At 38.2% G+C, this 20534-nt stretch overlaps 1 protein-coding gene across 1 annotated transcript; it reads left to right on the forward strand.

Annotated features, from left to right (window-relative positions):
* The first annotated feature begins 1067 nt into the window (after positions 1–1067).
* LOC120194370 (dentin sialophosphoprotein-like) lies at positions 1068–20171 on the forward strand. The gene is made up of 12 exons (XM_039196689.1): positions 1068–1631; positions 2866–3092; positions 4479–4546; positions 5476–5547; positions 5744–6102; positions 6238–6306; positions 6386–6474; positions 16620–18734; positions 18847–18924; positions 19022–19133; positions 19689–19739; positions 19821–20171. The coding sequence occupies exons 1-12, from the start codon at positions 1275–1277 to the stop codon at positions 19860–19862; spliced, it is 3639 nt and encodes a 1212-aa protein (XP_039052620.1). The 5' UTR covers positions 1068–1274; the 3' UTR covers positions 19863–20171.
* Positions 20172–20534: the final 363 nt, after the last annotated feature.

The following is a 20534-nucleotide window of genomic DNA, read 5'->3' on the forward strand; positions in this document are numbered from 1 at the left end:
GAATATACTTCAAATGATTATGAAGTAGTATAACCAATCTTTTTTTAATTAATATTCAATACATAGATGGTGTATATTATATACAATATATCACCTTATTAATAAAATAAATGATTATTTTTTCTATTTTTCAAAATAATTGAATAATTTTTTTTAAAAATTTCCTATTTTTATTATTAATGAAATATCATGTTGTGTCTATCCGTCAATATACTTTTATCATACTCTAGTGATCTACAGCAAACATTTCATCCAATAGGAGTGACTAAATCTGACTTGAATAGAAAGTGAAGGAATTACTGGATTCGCTTTAGTGGATACTTTGAAGCGTAAAAACTAAATTTATTAAAAATTAGTGCTGAATATGAAAATTGTAAACTTATTAAACAAAAAGTTATTTAATTTTAATTATATTAATATATGAATTTATTTTTATATAATTTTTAAATATTTTTTTAACTTTAAGTAGTCTCACGTTGAGTCCTGGACCACTCAATAAGTCCAAGAATAAAAAAAATTGACTTAATCTAATTAAATCCAAAATATACATTAATGTGCATGTTACAATATTACTAATTAAATCTTGAGTTATAAATCACTGATTAAAAATTACAATACATATTAAATTATAAATAAAAAATGTGTCGTAATTCCGTTTTGCATTTTGCAAAATTACAACATTTTGTATTTAGTTACATGCTATTGAAATTATTAGATTACATAATTAATTGAAATTAATATCAATTAACCATGATTTTAGTTAAAAACAATATTATTGTGATATTTAAATATTACAATATTAAATGTAGCTAAATATATTTGATTTCAAAATTAGAATTATATACAATTAAATCAATATAATTTATAATATAAAAATATTTTAAAATTATGTAATCAAAATTATATGATAATAATAATAATAATAATAACAACAATAACAATAATAAAAGGCTTGTACAGCTTAGGAGCTTGCCGTGGAATTTTCCATTATACAAACTAGCAGTTAAAAAGATAAAGAAAATAAAAATAAAGGACAGGCAAAAACAGAATCAAACCTCTACCTAAGGTCGTCTCTCGCTGTCGCAGCACTCTTTTCGGATACCGTATTCCTCTTTTATCGATCTTTCCGTTCCGCCGCTAGAATCGGCCAAGCGTCGCCATTCTTTATATTTGTAGTCGTTTAAGCATACGTGTAAATTTACTATGCACATAAAAAATTTTATGCCACGATAACTTAAACGGAACAAATCTAGTAAAACCCTCCCGCAAAAACAATGTACAGAGGCTCCTCGAAGCTTGGCCGCGGTGGAGGAGGCGGACGTGGGGGCAGAGGCCCTCGGAATCGTTCTTCATTCCCTCCGGCGCCGCCACACCGCCCTTCTTCCGCCACCCAATCAGGTAGGCTTTCCCTTGGCTCCGCCCCTCGTAACCGCCCCGGTATTGGGGGCGGTTCAGGACCCGCACCGTCTGTTGAAGAGAGCTTTTCGCTTGTTTCTGGGAACAATCCGTTGGCTTTCGCGATGATTATAAGGTTGGCGCCAGATTTGGTGGAGGAGATCAGGCGGCTCGAGGCTCAAGGAAAGACTGCCAGGATTAAATTTGATTCAATTCCAACTCACCCTACTGGGAATGTGAGTTTTTAAACAAGAATTCGATTGGGTTTTCTCATTTTTAATTTGTTTTGCTATTTATTTCGAACTGTGTTTTCTCCCTCGAATTTGGAAATATTATAAGATGAAAGTAGTGGGATAATTATCCTTCTTGGTTTGAGTTCATCTGGATCAAGCCTAATTTTTATTTCTTGAAATGTACTTTGATGATCTAGGGGGTGGTAATATTATGCGGGTTGATCAAAAATTTGTACCGGTTTAGCTTAAATTTTGTTAATCTTGAAATGTTTACAATGCTTGTTTTAAATTTGTGGAGTTTTAGTTTATGATTTTGCATTTTAGGGTTATTTTTAACTAGCTATCATTTGGTACACTGAATTTTGGTTTGGGTGTAACTATGACAACTTTGTGTGGTCACGCTTTTAAAGTTCTTAGTTTCCTACTGATTATGGGAGTGTTAGTTACTTGATAGGATTTTCAACCTAGTTTAGCTTCAAATTGGGTGACTTAATGAGGTAGGTTGTGAATTTTGTTATGGTGATTGTAAATCAAATTCTGTTATTTTATAGAGATTCTTTTTGGTGGTTTAATGGAAGATGTATAAGGTAGCTTGCCCGATAATGCTGAGTTTGCTTGTACTTTTATCTCGGTGTATGTAGTATTTTTTTCTTGTAGAATTATATGGGGGAGTTGGGTCTATTTAGTTTGTGTATTCCCTACAATGTCTTGAGTTCACTCTGCCGTAATATTTTTTCCTGAAATGTTTATATATTCAACCTTAATAGACTTTCATTGTTGGTAATTTTTAATATATGGTTATTTAGCTTTCGTTTCTAAATTATGCAGGAAATTCTCATAATTAATTAATGACCCAAAGAATGATATTGTAGTTAACGACTTGGATTACGGAAAATTGGTTAAAGCCTCAGAGTTTTGTTAATTTTCTTTGAGATTCTATGATAAAAATCTTGATTTGATGTTATATTTTTGGTATGATAGATAGTTAATGACTTGGAGAACAAAAAACCAGTTTAGGGCCCAAGAGTTTTGTTCTTTTTTTTGAGATGTTGCTACACTAAGAATCCTGATTTTATATTCTATTCTTATTCTGAACTAATGATTGTTCCCATTATTTGTTGAGACTTTTGGAGACAAATTGCAAGTTTTTTTTTCAGTGTTCGGCTCTCTTTTGGTTAAACTTACATTTGTAACTGGGCTGTTAATTACTAAGAACTGCGGATTTAATTTATTGTAGGTAATTGATGTTGGCGGTAAGGAGTTTAGGTTTACATGGTCACGGGAATTTGGTGATCTGTGTGATATATATGAAGAACGTCAAATGGGGGAAGATGGAAATTGTTTGCTTGTTGAATCTGGGTGTGCATGGCGCAAATTGAATGTTCAACGTGTCTTGGATGAATCAATCACGAATCAAGTTAAGATGCGGTCAGAGGAAGCTGAACGCATGCATAAATCACGCAAGTATGTCATCTGGATGGTTTTCTAATTTTCATTATCTGCCTAAGCATGCATATTTGGTTCCCATTTCTCTAATTTACCTTTTTTTTATGTGCTCTTAAATTGATCCAGATTAAATACATATTCCGCTATGGTTGGTTATAAAAGTAGATGTTCTCTTAGGCGTTAGCAAATAACATGGTGTTAGTAATACGCAATCTGTAAAAAGATACCTCTTGACATTTCGTTTGCTTGTTAATTCACCACATTAGTTGCTACTTTTGTTCTTGCTTAATTTAAGAGTGTCTAGCTGGTTTACGGTTTCTGCATCTGGAGTTTCCTTTGTTACTATTTAGCTAGTTTATTTAGCTGTTTTTTGGTAAATAGTACTGCCCCTTTTGTGGAAACCTCCTAAAATAGTTTAAAACTCGGGACATTAAAGTCTCCACATCCATGTTTATTAATGAAATTTGGCTGAAATTTAATAATCTTCTAAACCAGCCTTTTTAGCACTGCTAGATCTCTCGCTTCAAATACTGACAGCTTTGTGAGAACCTGAAGAAACAGTAATTAGGTATTGTTATGCATATAGGTATTGTTATGCATACATTCAATTTACGGGTCCCTTCTTTATGTTATAATGAATGCACCGAAGTGATGTAGGCAAGCCAATTCCTGGAAAAGCAAGCATTACATTATCTTGAGAGTTCTTCAGATCTCCTCTTCTGATAGAGACCCATCATAATTTATAAATCATTATAAAATCTGAGACCGTCCATTACATTAGATGTTTCTCACATTGAAGCTTGCCTTCCATGTTTCAGTTATAAAAATAATAGCCTCAATCCATTCATCAGTCTCAAATCAATATCAATAAGTTTGGTACAAACAACCATCTGATCTTTGAAATTCCCTTGTAAACTATTGTTTGTCAGACCTGATTATTTTCATAATAGTAGCATATATAATTCTTCTCACTGCTTATTTTGAAATCAGAATTGCTAAAGTTTCACCATTCTATCTTTCACAGTATTTCTAATGTTTAGGTGTTTTTTTACTATTCAGAATGGACACTAGCTGAAAAAGAACATTCAGAAAGAAGTGCATAACGTTCAATATTACCTAGACAAGTCACAATATTAGAAACTCTTCTAATGAGAAGCTCTTTGTTATGCTGAAATTACCATTTCTTAGTTTGTATTAGAAATTTGGATTCTTCTCGTTGATTATGTTTCATGAAGTGATGAAGAAACTCTGGTGGTCTGGCCTTTCAATATATCTTTTATGTGGTTCTTTTTATTGATTTTTTTGTAAATATTTTATGATGCTACGCTCTTATGTTCTTAGTCACTTTTGTTAATAGGGCTAAGTTTATTGTTTTCATCTTTTCCTTTTTTCTGTTGATGATAGAGCCATTATATTAGACCATGGAAACCCATCTATGAAGAATCAAATCAAGCAACTAGTTGCTGCTGAGGGTAAGTTTTTCTTAATGATATTGTGTTTGCACCCCAACTCTCTATCTTAATCCATACACTGCATATTCTTGTGTTTTCCGACATATAGAATGCCTCCAATGTAATAAGCATCACTACAAGGGAATGTTTGGACTAAGTTCTATTTAAGATCTATTCCCTTGTATATTTTCTTAGAATGTATACTCATGAAATTTTCTTTTGGGTAAACATACATTTTGGTAATTGAACTTAGCTTCAAAGTTCAATGTGGCACCTGAATTTTTTTAGTCCAATTAGGTACTTGAGCTTGAGTCGGGTTATACAAGTTATCCCAAACTGTAACACCATTAAAATTCTTAAGGGTTAAGATTTAAAGTGGTAAATGACTTGGTCTTTTGGTTCAAATCAGTACTTATGATTTTTTAAACACTTTGATCCAAGAAGCCAAGTTCAGGTGGCAATTTGATCCAAGAAGCCAAGTTTAGGTACCAATTTGAATCTTAACCCTTAGTCCCTTACAATTGTTAATGGTGTTGTATTTTGGGGTCACTTGTATAACAAATTCTAAGTTCAAGTACCTAATTAGTTCAGGTGTCAAATTGAACCTCGAAGCCAAGTTTGAGTACCAAAACATAAATTTACACTTTTCTTTTTGTGGCCCTAATCCTATGATGCCTGTGTTATCAAGATGATATAGTGAAGTTGCTTGTTCAATCATGAAATCCTTTAGTAATGAGGATGATTCTTCTTATGTGTATTTTTAGCCTTGGTCCTCACTCTCTTTAGGGAAACAGGATTTGCTTGCACAATACCTACTAAAAGATAATAGATGAAAGATCCCATTGAAAATATTTTCACTGAAAGTAATTGTTGGCAGAGAAAATTTAAGATTAAAAGATGTCAATTTCTGAAAATGGATGTTCACTGTCTTATTTCCCTTGTGTTTGCAGCTAGTCCATGGAAGTCCCATTTTAAAAAGAAGGAAATTGCTTTTAAGAAGCGTAAAGTTGACACACCTCAAGGTAATAATTTGGATTTCATATATCTAATCGAATATGAAAATCACTTTTTTCTTTTTTGTTTCTTTTGCATAGTGTCTCCAAAAATTAATATGTGGGAGATATTGAGATTATACTTTAATTAGTAGCAGTTTGGCAGTTCCTTTCGCTTCTGTTTACGTTTCTTGACAAGTTTTATTGAAATGTATGTATGCACCAGCTGCAGTTGTAGCCCCTACAAAATCTAGCTTTAAATCTGGATTAATTTCGGCTGCTACTGCAAAGGGAAGACGCTCATCTTCACCTTTACCATCTCCGCCTGAGCGCTCTGGTGCTGCAGCTTCCCCAGTTGGAATTGGAAATACCACCAAGACTCATACAAGCAGTGAGGATGCTATTCCTCTGCAGGTGAAAAGCAAAGAAAACATTTCCAGCTCTGAGAAAGAAATACTAACCAGGGCTACTAGTGTAGTACGTGAGATGCAAGAGCGTAGGGGAAATTTTGGACCTAAACCAACAGACTTGCAGAGTCTTCTGATCAGTCTACTGAAGGAGAATCCCAAGGGGATGAGTTTAAAGGCAAGATATATGGGTTGAGTGGATGTTTTAAATTAATTTTCCCTCTTTTGCTACTAGGGCATGCGATTGGCTTTAGGCTGTTTATGTTTTGGATCATTTTATCTCTTAGCCTCTCTCTCTCTGAAATGGTGACAGGCCTTGGAGAAAGTTGTTGGTGATACAATACCAAACTCTGCACGGCAGATTGAGCCTGCTTTAAAAAAAGTAAGTGATGGATCTTTGATGCAGAGTATTTTTAAGAATAGCATGTAAGCTTATGGCTTCCTTTAATTTTGTGCATTAGATTGCAACTTTCCACGCTCCAGGAAGGTATTTCTTGAAACCAGGAGTGGAGTTGGAAAGCTCAAAAAAATCTTTGTCTGAAAGTGGAAGGTACTAGTCATTTTCATTTCCAGTGGGTTTGATTGAGCCATTGTAATTGAATTGATCTCTTGTCATTTCTTATTGAGCTCTATATTTCATGATTTCTTATTCTCATCGTATGACACAGAACAAGATTTTAATGGGAAAATAACTTTAACTAAGCTTTTCCCTATATCTTTTTTTTGATAAGAATTTTAGGCCTCATTAAAAAACCCCTTCTTGATTAATGGATCTTTTTAAGAAAGCTCCTTAATCAGCGGAAGGAGGAAAAGAGTGCCTTAGAGGTATATTAATCATAAATAGAGTACACAGGATACAACCAGAAAACACACTTAAAACATAACCACATAAGATCGTAAACACAAAAATAACCAGACTTCCCTTAAACATCAAAACTAACACAACCCCTAAACATCGAAACACCACCAATAACCTACAAAGAAACCTCTAACACAAACAAAACAATTCATCCAATCCCCTGTTTGGCCAGAGAATCCGCCTCACAATTGCACCTCCTCGATATGTGTCTTACAATGATCTGCCTGTCCAAAACAAGAGAGACAATTTTTCCCACCATCAAACTAAAAAAAAGAGGGGATGAAGTTGGCTGCTTAATCCAATCCACTACTGCTTTGCAATCACTCTCTACTATTAACCTTCCCTTCATCGCCCACTCCGACGAGAGAAAGAAATCAATGCCTTTCTCCATGGCTTTCAACTCGACCAATGGAGGGGGACCTGGACCAACAACACTCGAAAAAGACCCTAGGACTTTGTTGTTCGAATCTCTTAAAATTCCCCCAATTCCCCCCAACAACCCATCCCCACTGACTGCCCCATCAACGTTAACCTTGAAAAAATGAACTGGTGGAGGACTCTAACCCTGAAACTTCAATTTAATGGGTGCCTTATTCTGAAACTTGTCTACAATAGTAGGGTCCCCCACAAGGGAGTCAACTTGAATAAAGACATTCGGATGCTTAGCCAGAAACCATTTAGCCAATCTAAATCTGCAAATGAAAGATAGATTAGAAACATCCAACTTCCAATTCTCAAAAACCACCAAGTTTCTAGCCTTCCAAACTGACCATAGAACAACTCCCGGTATAAAACTCCATATTCGAGAATTTGGCCTCAGGTCAGACCAGGAACACAGCAAGGAAAGAGGATCTTTAGGCAGGACAGACGCGATATCCCATAACCTTAAAAAACTGCTCCATAAGTTTCCTGCAACCGAGCAGGAAATGAAAAGATGCTGAACTGTTTCATCTTGCTTTGAACACAGCGGGCATAAAACCTCCTCCAAAGTAACTCCTCTTTTAATCAACTCCGTTCTAACCGCTAGTCTTTGATGTGAAACTTGCCACAGAAATGTTTCAACTCTTGGAGGAGCCATTCCTGACCAAACGAACCTTTTCCAATTAAACTGACCCCCTGAGTAGGATGAAAGAGTCAACCTACATGCTTTAACCGAGAATAAACCATCTCCCTTCCCCGACCAAGACAGAAAATCATCCACCGTATCAGACAGAACAACATTCTCCAGCAGAGACATAAGTTGAATCCAATAATCCAGTTCCCAATCACATAAATATCTTCTCGTTGGAATATTCCAGACCCATTTGTTATTCACAAGACAGCCAAACTCTGAAACTTTTCCCCACTTGTTATTCGAGAGAACATAAATCCTTGGAAATTGATTCTTTAGAGACTCCTCATTTATCCACACATCATGCCAAAATTCAATAGACTTACCATTTCCCAATTGAAACTTCGTGTGGGATCTCAATCCTTGTCCAATTGTGTCATCTTCAAGATAATTCTTTGTAATACCCTTCCAAATCCATGAGTCCGAAGGAGAGCATACCTTAGCAATAGCTAGGGACAGATTATTCACATTAAATTTGCTACACATCATATTTTTCCAGAGGGATTCCTTTTCATTCGCAAACTTCCAGACCCATTTGCCTAGTAACACTCTGTTAGCAAATTTGAGATCCAAGATTCCCAAACCTCCCTCCTCGAGGGGTTTACATACCCTCTCCCAATTCACCCAGTGAATTCGACTTGTAGAAGAACCTTCCCCCCACAGAAAGTTAGACATTAGTGAATTTAACTTCCTATACACCTTACACGGAATTCTGAAAATAGAGAGGAAGAAAATCGACATTGAGGACAACTGATTTTATCAACACTAATCTGCCCGCCATTGACAGTGTTGCTGCTTTCCAACCTGACAGTTTTTTGGAAAAACCTTGGATGACCGGCTCCCATAGAACCTCTGAATTTCTCTTTGCACCTAAGGGTAGGCCTAGATACACTGTGGGAAAAACACCCACACCACATCCAACCTTCATTGCCCATTCATTTAATATTTCGTTCTCCACATTGATGCCATACAAATTGCTCTTGGACAAATTTAAATGCAGCCCTGTCATTATACTAAATATCCTTAACACTCTCTTAATATTCAGAATATAAGTAGGGGAATCACGGCAAAACAAAATCAAATCATCAACAAACTGTAGATGGGTTAGATTAAATGAATCCGATCTTCCAATAGTGAAACCTTGAAATAGTCCCAAGTCAGCCGCTTTGCTTAACATAAGATTAAGAAGTTCCCCCACTATGTTGAACAATAAAGGGGACAAACTACACCCTTGTCTCAACCCTTTACCCATCGAAAACTCCTCAGTTGGGGAGCCATTCACTAACACCGAGATAGACGCCGTGGAAAGGCAACATTTTATCCAAGAGACCCATTTCTCTCCAAAGCCCATAACCCTCATTAATCTGAAGATAATTGGCCATTCAACCGAGTCATAAGCTCTCTGAAAATCAGCTTTGAACACCACCCCTTTCAGCCCTAGCTTCCTCCAATATTCTATGCCTTCGTTTGCTAGAAAAGCACAATCTAAAAGTTGTCTACCCGGAATAAAAGCAAACTGAGAAGGGCTCACAATATCTTTAATCACTGACACTAATCTCTTCGATAAAACTTTGGATACGATTTTATAGAGACAGCCCACAAGACTTATAGGTTGGTAATCTTCAATACCTTCCGGGTTGATTTTCTTAGGAATCAGAGAAATAAAGGCGTGATTTACCCCATGATCCCACTTCCTCCCACGGTAGAAATCATACATAAACTTCATTATTTGCACCTTAAGAGACGGCCATAATTTCTTTAAAAAACCCATCGTAAAGCCATCGGGCCCTGGAGCTTTGGAACTGTACGAGGAGAAAATAACATCCCTAACTTCCTCTTCTGAGAATTTAGTCTCCAAGAGGTTCCTTTGATCAACTCTCAACTCTGCAAACTTCAAATTCAGTTCCTCTACCTCCAAAATATCTTTGGAATTATAAATCTTCTTAAAAAATTGAGAGACATAAGCTTTAATCTGATCCGGATCTTTCAGCTCCTGACCAACCACTCTCAAAGCCGAAATGGTGTTAATTCTGTTTCTGTTAATAGCACAAAGGTGGAAGAACCTAGTATTTCTATCACCATCTTTGATCCACTTCGCCCTCGACTTTTGGAACTAAATACTTTCTTCAATCCTGTGCATTTTCCAAAGCTCCTTTCTTGAGGTTAAAAGCTGTTCCCAGTCATAATTAGAAAGCCCGCCGCCTTGCGCCTTAACTTCCAATCCATTAATTTTATTCTCCAACACTGATAGATTCTGAAATCCCCTCTTTACTTCTGATTGGCCACTCCTTGATTCGTTTTTTTGCACCTAGTAGCAGATTAAAAAGCCCTCTTCCCCCTCTACTTACGACCGGATCTGTCAAAGCATTATGGACCATGTCTGCAAAACCTTCTTCCTCCAGCATATAATTAAAAAGGCGAAAAGGTTTAGGTCCCCAATTTTTCCCATCTACAACTATTTTTTTTATAGAAGTTGGAGGTCTCATTAAAAACTCCCTTCGTATTCGTTCACATACTAAAGGTATGTTAACGAACATTGGAAGGAAGAAAAGAGTACCTCAAATATTATTGATAAAATACCCGATACAAAAGATACCACAGAATATCCTCTCATGGTGATGTACACCATTACAACAAACACCTTAACCTCATATGACCTCATCCAAAGCCACAGTCAAATCACCTTACTTCTAATTACACCACCAGCAGTAGGAATAAAACAGAACATAATACAAATTAAAAGCAACACCTACAACCATATAGACTAAAACAACCACAATTGAAGAGACAAGATCTAATGAGACTCGTCTTCTTCAGGAGCCAAAGAGTTTGGTTTGAATGAAGGTTCTATCTCATGCACCATGACCTTGAAGAAGTTGTCAGCAACCTTTAATTCCACCATCGCATCAATTCTCGCATCAGCCTTTGTGAGGACTTGAATTTTTGCCCGATCAAAGGATGATGGAGACTGACAACTTTCGTCGATAGCTAGTAATAAATCCCACTTATAAGCAATGTTCTTGAAAGTATCCCAATTCCATGTGTGAAAAAGAACACCCTCGCAAACTAACCATACTCGACGACACTCCATTACCAAACTCTCTGACCAAGCTTCGACTATGGAGAACCACTCTGCGAGAATCTTTGATTTATCGTTCTTCACGCTTCTCAATGAAGCATTGTCTTCAAAAATCATTAAAATCGCATTACTAGCAGCTCTCATTAAGGTGAAGCCAATGAGGCCCTTCGCTTGCATTTGTCTGGCGAGATGACCAATTTTGACAAAGTCCTTGCACCACCCCACTAGACAATTGCTCAACACCTGAAGTTTTTCTTCATCTATAACACCTTCAACTTTATAATGATTCTTCCTTGAAACATCTTCCATCCCGGACTTGCGAAGAACACCTGTCTAGGACTTTCTCCAAAAGGACTGTCGAGGTTTGAATTTAGCAAAATAAACACCAATTTTGCTTCCGTCGATATGAGAACCATTCAATTTTGAGATCGCTCTCCTTGTTTCATCGAAAGTTGCGAAGCCAATGAAACCAAAGCGAACTCCTTTTGAATTTCTTTTATTTGGAATAAAAGCATCAAGAACCCGAACATGAGAGCGAAATAAAAATCCAAACCTCTTCCAGTGAATGTTCTCTGGTAAGTTATCAATAAATAACGTGTAGCATCCAGTCTTATCATTACTGCACCCCTTTGAGGTGGACTCCAACAACATCCTCTCATATTTCTCCCCCGTCGCAGTCCTACACTGCTTCTCTTTGGCCTTCTTCGCTACCTTCAAAGTCGGCGCCTGCTGCTCCACTCTCTGTTTATGAAGCTCCGATTCCGTAACCTTCGGCACCAAAATCTCCACTCGATTCGCCTTCTTATCCGGAATTTTCAAACTTTTTCCAGCCTCTTTATCCCCACTATTGGACTGACGGCCAGCCTTAGCCCCGAGAGCTGCGGCTTCAACCCTCATCTCATCTCCTTCCACGCGTTTCTTGGTCACCTTTTCCTCCAGCACATGGACATCATAACTTGATGGACGAACTTCTTTAGGAACGAAAGATGAATTTGTTGTCTCCCTCCCAGCTGCAAGCTTCTCATCGACAGATTTCTTTAAGGTTTCTGCATCTTGCACAACTTCTCTTGCTTCCCTTAGTTTAGCTGAAGACTCTTTAACGAGCTGCTCAATATCAAGCCTTGTCTTATGCAATTTGTCACGTAATTCAGCGGTGTCTTTAAGTGAACCGAGGGAATTAACAAGGCGATCAAATGCCACAATAGCAGTTCGTATCTTGGAAATCCCCGCCTCCACAGACTGCAAAGCCGAAGCATGTTCTGCAACTAGCCTTGGCTTTTGCCGAGAGGACTTGTAATGGAGAGGGGTAGCAAGACCCACTTCAAGTTTCCGGGAACTCATTTCTTTTGTGTTGCTTTATCGTTGAAGAAAAGCAAAGGAAGAAAGGGTGATGAACAGAACCAAAACTGCAGCTAAAGATCAGCGACGAACGTGGCTGACTTGATTGCTTGTGGAGAGACGACAGACGCAAGGAGATGGAGAAAGTAAAAATAATGACTATACTGCTGTTGTAGATCGCGCCGTCGTTGGAGAAAAAGAAAGAAGAAGCGTCGCCAACAGCTAAAAAGTCGAAGGGCCACGTTTAAGATCCACTGAGTTGTAGGCTCTCCTTGGTGAAATGAAGCCTAGATCCTTGATGCTGGCGTCGAGTCAAAAAAATCTGGAAGTTTTGGTGTTCAACGGCCACCGGAAGTGACGGCCAGCGCGGCGTCTGACGGCGGCGGCGGGTGGCTGATGATGGCGGCGGACAACGGGTGTAAGTCGGAGTAAATTAGATTGTTGCAAAAAATTCCTTAGCAAGGCCACTGAATGCCAATTTTGTGAGGCTCCAATCTTCTCCTTTTGGTCGAGATAAGCATTAAAATCGCCCCCAATGCAAACTGGCAGATTAACCGAATGAACATAGCTCAGCAACTGACTAAAAAACTACTCCTTTTCTTCCTCTACAGAAGGACCATACACGTTAATGATAACACACTCCACTTTAGATTCTTTGAACTTCCCTGATAACGCCTGAAATCTACTCTGATTATAAACCCCACTAACCTCGAATGCATTCTCATTCCACAAACATAGCAGACCGCCAGCTGTCCCCTCCGCTGGTTGGAAACTTTCTCCTTTAAGCTGGAATCCTCCTAATTTCCTTCTAAGCCCCTTCTGATGTTTATTCAATTTTGTCTCCTGTAAAAGCAAAATAATCGGTTTATTCTTCTTCACTAGTCTCGACACCGCTCTAATTTTTTCCTTCCTCCCTAGGCCCCTGACATTCCACGAAATAATAATGCAATCCGACATATCCATTATACACCAAAAACCTACTAGAAACAGAAGCTGGTCGACTAACCGGCTTCACTTACCACCCCTGAACCATTCTCCAACTTTTTAATCTTATCAATAAAAACCTCCCTCCCCTCCTTGAAAGAAATGCCTAGACTCTGACATACCTCCCATGTAGCTAATGCTTCCTCTAGTACTTTAGTGAAAGAGTGGGAGTACACAGTTGTAACTTCTGCGTTTTCCAAAGCTTCTGTGATTAAACCTCTTCTCTTCAATCTATACTTTCTATTTTTCCCTGAAGCAGTAGAAGGGTCTACCACCACTCTATCTGGGAGGTTGCTGCTAATAAGTGGAGCCAAAATATTACTCTGATCCTGCTCAGAACCTGTGATTTCCTTATCCTGACCTCTCTCCCCTTGACTTGATGAAAATTGCTTACAATTATGAAAAACGAACCTGTTCTGATTGTGCTTATGGCTCCTCTCTGAACATAACCATACTCGTCTTGTTTTTGACATTCTGTAGACTCTGATAAAACGTCCACTACCTCTCGATCCTTCGGATAAACTTCTTAATGACAAGCCTTTTGATACCTGATAACCCAATTTCCACCTCCTACAACACTTCTCTTTTATTTGGGTGTTTTTCTGCTTATACCTATTTACTTGTTTACCCATATCAGCAACCTCAATATCCTGAATACCTTTTTTTGCCTCCTCTACCATGTTACTACTATTTTCCTTGACCGCTTCATAAGGTAATTCTACCTGGTCAGGACTTATAGTCTAACCCCTTTTAAATTCTCATCATGCTCAGCAGACACCTCACACCACTGGGCCAATGAAACAGACCCAGATTGCCAATCAAATTCTGCTTGTGTAGCATTAACCCTGTCTGCAGACTTATTACCAATCCTATTTGATCTTGGATTTTCCTGTTGAGGCCCAAAAGTCTTCTCCATTCCCAAATTTAAATTCAGCCCAATATCTTTGACAACTTTATCTTGCCCCGAGGTGACCCCTTCCAAGCTGAACACCCTTTTTCTCATATCAAAAGAACCTCCTGCCATTTTCTGTTAACTTTTAACCTCACCTAGTACTGTCCCCTCAACACATGGATCTGCCCCTAATTTTTTTTTGTTTTCCACGTTAATATTCAAATCTCCATCGATCAGTGTGTCAACCCCATGAGAAACTCCCTGACCCCATGCTTCTGTTTCATTCACAGAGTCTGACAACATCTACATACTCAACTGCCCTTTCATACCTCCTTGAAAATCCCATTTGCTCCCCTTCGATGAAGTCTCGTTCACATAATCAATTGTCCCTTCCACAGTGTCGTCTTCTTCAGCCCCATCTTCAAGCTCAGGGAAAAAATCTTCACAACCTTCCACCTTAATCTTAATAACAAATGATCTTCCATATGTATTGATTGTGACATGGGATGGAATATTGAACGGGCTCTCCACTCTTAACAACATATGAGCCACCCTGCAATCCACTCTAAGAGCTGTTTGATCCTTAATCTTCACTAACTTGCCCCATCTCGCTGCCAGACTAGAAAAGAAAGCAACTGACCAGCAATTTAAAGGAACACCCATCATTGATACATCACAGTAAGGTAAAGGAACACCCTTCTCCTCCATGACAGGCTCCAGCCTTTCAAACCAGAAAGACAATGCCTCCCACTTGTCCTCCACCGCTGCAACTTTCTCCTCCACAGACTTAAATACAATCAGACATGCATTTTTCGCAAAGCCCCACCTTACCACCTTGACATTAAAACCCTCATTCCTTAATGCTCTTTGCACAAACTCAACTTCGAAAATCTGCTTGCATATACCAGTTAGGGATGCTCTTAACCAAGACCTTTCTTCCATTGGAATATGAACTTCCAAAGGATTCTTAACCACCCCCTTATTTCCACGGCTACTCAATTGCTGGCCCTCAATATTATTTCTTCCCTCAACCGTATCCTTATAAGATCTTCCATCATGAAACTTATTCAGCAACTCCCTCCTCCTCGCGTCAACTTGGACAATTGATCTCTTCCCACTCGGCTCCACTGCACTAGCGACTCCAGACCCCGCTCCAGTAAAACGCTCTCTGCCCCGCGGAAAACTTCTCTTCTGATATTTTGCAATCGACACCGATATTCTCCTCCCATCTACCATAACGTTATTCATCCTAACCTTCGCATTAAACATATCCTCCTTACTAGCAAAATGCACCAAAGCGAACGTATAATCCTTGTACTTTGGTCTCCTATTAACGAACGGAATGAACACCTTAATCACCTTGCCGAAATAACTAAAACGCTCCCATAAAACGTTTCTATGCACTCTCCTACTAAGATTATCTATGAAAGCTACCCATGCTCCTTCTCCAGGCAATGCTCTACCTCTGCGTGAAGACCCAAAACCAATCTCCACGTTCACTCTCTCACTAGCTTTCTCACTCATCACTCAAAATAAGCTTTTCCCTATATCAGTGATCTGCCAGAAATTTTATGACTTTTTTGAGAAATTATCATTTAGGTGACTTGGAGAATCTCATGTTTTTATAATATCAAAGATTAACCAATTTATTTTCTTTTTTGAGAATCTCATGCAATAAACAATTTTTGGAATATCATGCCATAAATCTTTTGCTTGATTATCTGAAACTAACTGTTGCTCTTGTTATTGGTAATCTTCTTGTTAGTTTCCTTTTAATAATCATTTTACACAGTTGTAAGTAAAGATGGGTTTAGGTGATCTCCACCATGCTTTTTGTCTGGAGCTGGAAGTTCGGATGGTCTTTAACCAACAAGACGTGGTGATGTGGTGGATAGGCGGCTATATGCGTGTTTTTTTTTTCTTATCATGTGAAAGCTCCGTGGCCTTTGAGTTAGAAGTTGGCTTTTATGGTTTTAGTCAGCTGTCACCCTTGGCTTTTTTCTGGTTGTTTTGTTTGATTGTCAATCGGGCCTCGTTTAGGTTTTTTGTTTGGCCAGTCTTTTTTAGGCTGTTGTTGCTTTGTTGGATTAGGCTGGTTCTGGTAGGATTGTTGGTGGCTGTTTTTGGTGTTCTGTTCATATTGGGGGTGGCTCCCTAGTTGTATCGTGTTCTTTCTATGGTTAATAAAATCTTAAGGCACTCTTTTCCTCCTTCCGCTGATTAAGGAGCTTCTCTATAAGCTCCTTTAATCATGAAGGAGGTTTTTAACGAGGCCTGCAATTCCTATAAAAAAAAAGTAAAGATGGGTACAATAAAAATTGGATGGTGCCTCTTCTAATTATCAGGAACCCTGAGAGCCTCGTTCTTGGTTTTTAGTTTCTTGCTTGTATATAAGCACACAGCCTTCATCTTTTTTGTCTATATTTCTGCAGTTCATCTGAAGATAATCAACATGAGGCTCCAGCTCCCGAAGAAAACCAAGATCAGATACCTGCTCCAGCTTCATTATCAATGGAGAATGTTACTCATAATGAGATGGAGGAACAGACTCATTTAGACCCTAAACTTATGGAAGAGTCAAAAGCGTTGGAACAGATTGACATCCAACAGCATTCACCTGATTTGGGTGGCGAGAGAAAAGCTTCTGATAATAGCGAGGGGCCAGTAAATAGTGCTAGTGACAGTGGCAGTGATAGTGATAGCGACAGTGACAGCAGTGATAGTGGAAGTGACAGTGGAAGCCACAGCAGGAGTGCAAGCCCGGCAGCAAGTGGTAGTGGTAGTAGCAGTGATAGTGAAAGTGATGCTTCTTCCAACAGCAAGGAAGGGTCTGATGAGGATGTAGATATAATGACAAGCGACGATGACAAAGAGACAAAGTGGGATATGCCATCTGAACCAGGATTTTTTACTTCACCTGTACCATGGCAAGCAGAACATAACACGTCTCTGCAGAACGGAATGGATGAGAATCAAGATGATGATCGACCTGATGCAGTCGATATTGAAGGTAATGTATCTGATACTGGTGATGCCGAGGGTCATGGATTAGATGCTGTTGAGATTGAAAAAGACTTGCCTGAAGATGACCAGGAAACTGGAATGGCTGCAAATGCAAACAAAGAATGTGAGAAACACGAGGAAGGAACAAAACCTTCTTCATCTGAGTATGATGAATTCCAGGAGCGCCAAAATTTCATAGGAAATTTGTTTAATGACACAGAAAACATCATTAAGAATTACTCCAGGAATGAAAAATCCGATTACCCTGTGAAAAGCAAAGGTAAATCTAAAAGGGGATCTGATTCGAAGCACATTGATGGGAAACCTGAGCGATCTAAAAGATTGAAGTCTGAAAGCATGTCTCAACCACCTGTTTCTGGGAGTGGAGATGCTTACCAAAGCTCAAATAAAGGTGACAAGGAGCATGCCGACTCCCAAAAGGGGTACAATCAGGTGTTTCCCAGGAAATCTAGTAAAGATTTTCATCAATCAGGTCGTAAGTCATCTGATCCAGGTGCTCAGACTAAAGCTTTTAATACAGCTGAAAGGCATTTGAAACATTCTGATAGATCAGAGCATGGTAGCAAGTTCACCGAGAAAAATGTGACTCAAAATGATAACCCTTCTAGGGACACCCAAAATGAGGATGGTTTAATGAAGGAAAAAAATCCACTGACAAATCCTAAAGGTGACGCTGGAGGTATAAATGTTGTGCCTTCTGATTTCCACTACAGGAAACATGGTGAAACAGTTGTAAAGTTCAAGGATGCTGGACAAATTTCTGGCTCATATATTAATTCTTCCCCTAAGGATAATAGCAGGGTTAGCGAAGATAGATATCCAGCTAATGGTAAAAGCAACATTCTCCAACGAGAGCTTTCGAACTTGGAGTTAGGTGAGATTCGTGAGCCAGTGATTGAGGAAACTCCTACAAAGAAGCAATTTGAGAGGAAAGGTTCCTTTAAACAGTCAGGTAGTCGACCAAGCGCATCAGAGAATTCTAATCCTGATCTAGGTAGGGGAAAACCTATTGAGAAGACAAATTGGAATTCAGGAAAAACGTCTTCACCTAATGTAAGTGGGCTTAAAAGAACACCAGAACATCTTGTTGATGATTTATCTAGATCGCATCATAGGGATGTTCAGTCTCAGCAGCAGCAGCTCACAAGATTTGACTTTCCAGAAGTTGTGTCCCAGTTGAACAAATTGGCTGATAATAGTAAAACCAAGCAAACAGATACTGGTGCAAAAATAGGAGTTGGCCTGGAGTATTACAGTGAAAGCCAAAAGAAAGCACCAGCTTGTGCCCCACAACAGAAGGAATCTAAGCGAGGTTCAGTGTCCCAGTTCATAAAGGGAAGTAAAATACCAACATCAAATAAATTGGCGGATATGACTGATACGCGCAAGGATGTGGTTCAGAAAGAGGGCAATGTAAATGGTCAAAATAAAAGAGGATCTTCTTCAGATGAACACTATTTGCCTTATTTTAAGTATGAAAAAGATGAACCAGAGCGCAGAGGACCCATTAAGGATTCATCTCAGTAAGTAGTTATGGTGTAGATGCATCTGTTAAATTGAGAATGTAGTGGCTGTGTTGAATGTTAGAGGACTGTTCCATCTAATTGAAACTATTTTTATTTATTTTTATGCTAGGTATGAAGAGTATGTTAATGAATTTCGTGAAAAATATCAATCTTACAAGGACTTGGACAAGGTCCTACAGACATACAGGTATTGTTCAGACTTCAAAATTCTTTCGCTCATTTAAGAGGTTTGGTGGACTTTGTACTGTGTTTGACTTTTTTGATGGAATAACCTCCTGATATAGGAATGAATTTGAAAAACTGGGTAAGGACCTTGAATATTCGAAAGGTAGGGACAAGGAAAAGTATTACAAGACGTTGGACCAATTGATGGAGTCTTATCACCAATGTGGAACGGTAAATATTTCTCTCTATTTTCTTTGGCATATGATTTTTATCATTGATGATGGAATGTTTTAAGCAACGAAATCCTCTTAAGAGATTTTGTTTCACTACTCCTGCCTTATTTATTGAACTTCAGATTATTATCAAGTTTGATGCGGATTTAAAATTAGGGTTCTGTAATATGATTCTGGCCTCCTTGTCAACATTTAGTTAGTAGGAAGATGATAGATGGCAGGGGACAGTCTTTTTCTTATTTTAAGGAGGTGTTTACAGTTGAACAGAACAGATTTGAAGGATAAGATCATTTGCTATCTGCAAAATTACTTCATTATGTGCTTGTCTAGAAGAAATTTGCACATAATGATAATTGGGTAATAAGAAACTATTGTGGAAGATCTCGTAAAAGTATCTGATGCTTTGTGTCTGGTATGAAAATTCCAGTGCTTTCTATTATTTTGAAAATAGAAGGATATTGAAGATATGTATCTGTTCTGAAGTGTTTCTAGTGTCCGTGTTTTATTTTTTAAAAAGGAATCTGTAGGATTTATGTGCTGTTTTGGTTGGCAGAGACATAAAAGACTGAAGAAAATATTTGTTGTTCTTCATCAAGAATTGAAGGTTATTCCGAGTACTATAATTTAGTTTCTTTCTTCTCTTTCCTTTTTGAGTGGTAACTTGAGAGTTTCTTCCTTATTCCAGAACCTTAAGCAGAGGCTCGTAGAGTACGCCGAGTCACACTGAAGAGTGAAGAGATTGATAGTGAATTATTCCAAACCGTTCTCCATTGCCAAGCTGCAATCGGCATAAATCTCTCTCCTTTGCCAGACTGTGACGTGTTGCGACGCCTCTTCAAGAATGGAGCTTTTGTAAATGGTTATAGTCGGTCGTTCAAAGTGATTGGAATCCCATGGCCCTTGAAGGATGTGCAAATAGGCTGAACCCGAATTGGGCGTGTAAGATGTGTAGAATTTTGGCTTTTGGGCCCCAATTTTGATCTGGAGTTTTTTGTTTAATCTTGCTTGCTTGCGACCAACAATTTGTTTCAACGTGTATAGAAAATATTGGAATACATAAAAAGAGTTCTCCATCGTTGAATTTGAACAAAAGAAGCTTTATAATAACCTCAAAAAACACATTGACAATGTCTATAATTCGCATGGATGAATTTCAGTAAGCTCAGCAACAGATGGAGATCCATTCGTTGCATTAGCATTTGCGTGTGAAGGCAAATGCTACGAAAACCAACAATGATCTTGTTCTACTTGTTTTGCTCGGGCCCATGACTAAAATAATTTTACAACATTTCTCTACCTTAAATTACTAGAAATAGTTTTTTAACCTTTTTCTTTAAATTTGCATAAAATAAAAATCCACAGCACATGCCATCTTCAAATGTAATAACAACCACCGTTG

This window comes from Hibiscus syriacus, unplaced genomic scaffold (assembly GCF_006381635.1).
Source record: "Hibiscus syriacus cultivar Baekdansim isolate YM2019G1 unplaced genomic scaffold, ASM638163v2 tig00116997_pilon, whole genome shotgun sequence".
NCBI classification, from domain to species: Eukaryota; Viridiplantae; Streptophyta; class Magnoliopsida; order Malvales; family Malvaceae; genus Hibiscus; species Hibiscus syriacus.

Bases quoted from the DNA above. Each gene is read 5' to 3' on its own strand.
- LOC120194370 (XM_039196689.1), top strand. From the start codon at position 1,275: ATGTACAGAGGCTCCTCGAAGCTTGGCCGCGGTGGAGGAGGCGGACGT. The intron at 1,632-2,865 runs GTGAGTTTTTAA...AATTTATTGTAG, and splicing joins CAACTCACCCTACTGGGAAT to GTAATTGATGTTGGCGGTAA. The intron at 6,103-6,237 runs GCAAGATATATG...AAATGGTGACAG, and splicing joins CCAAGGGGATGAGTTTAAAG to GCCTTGGAGAAAGTTGTTGG.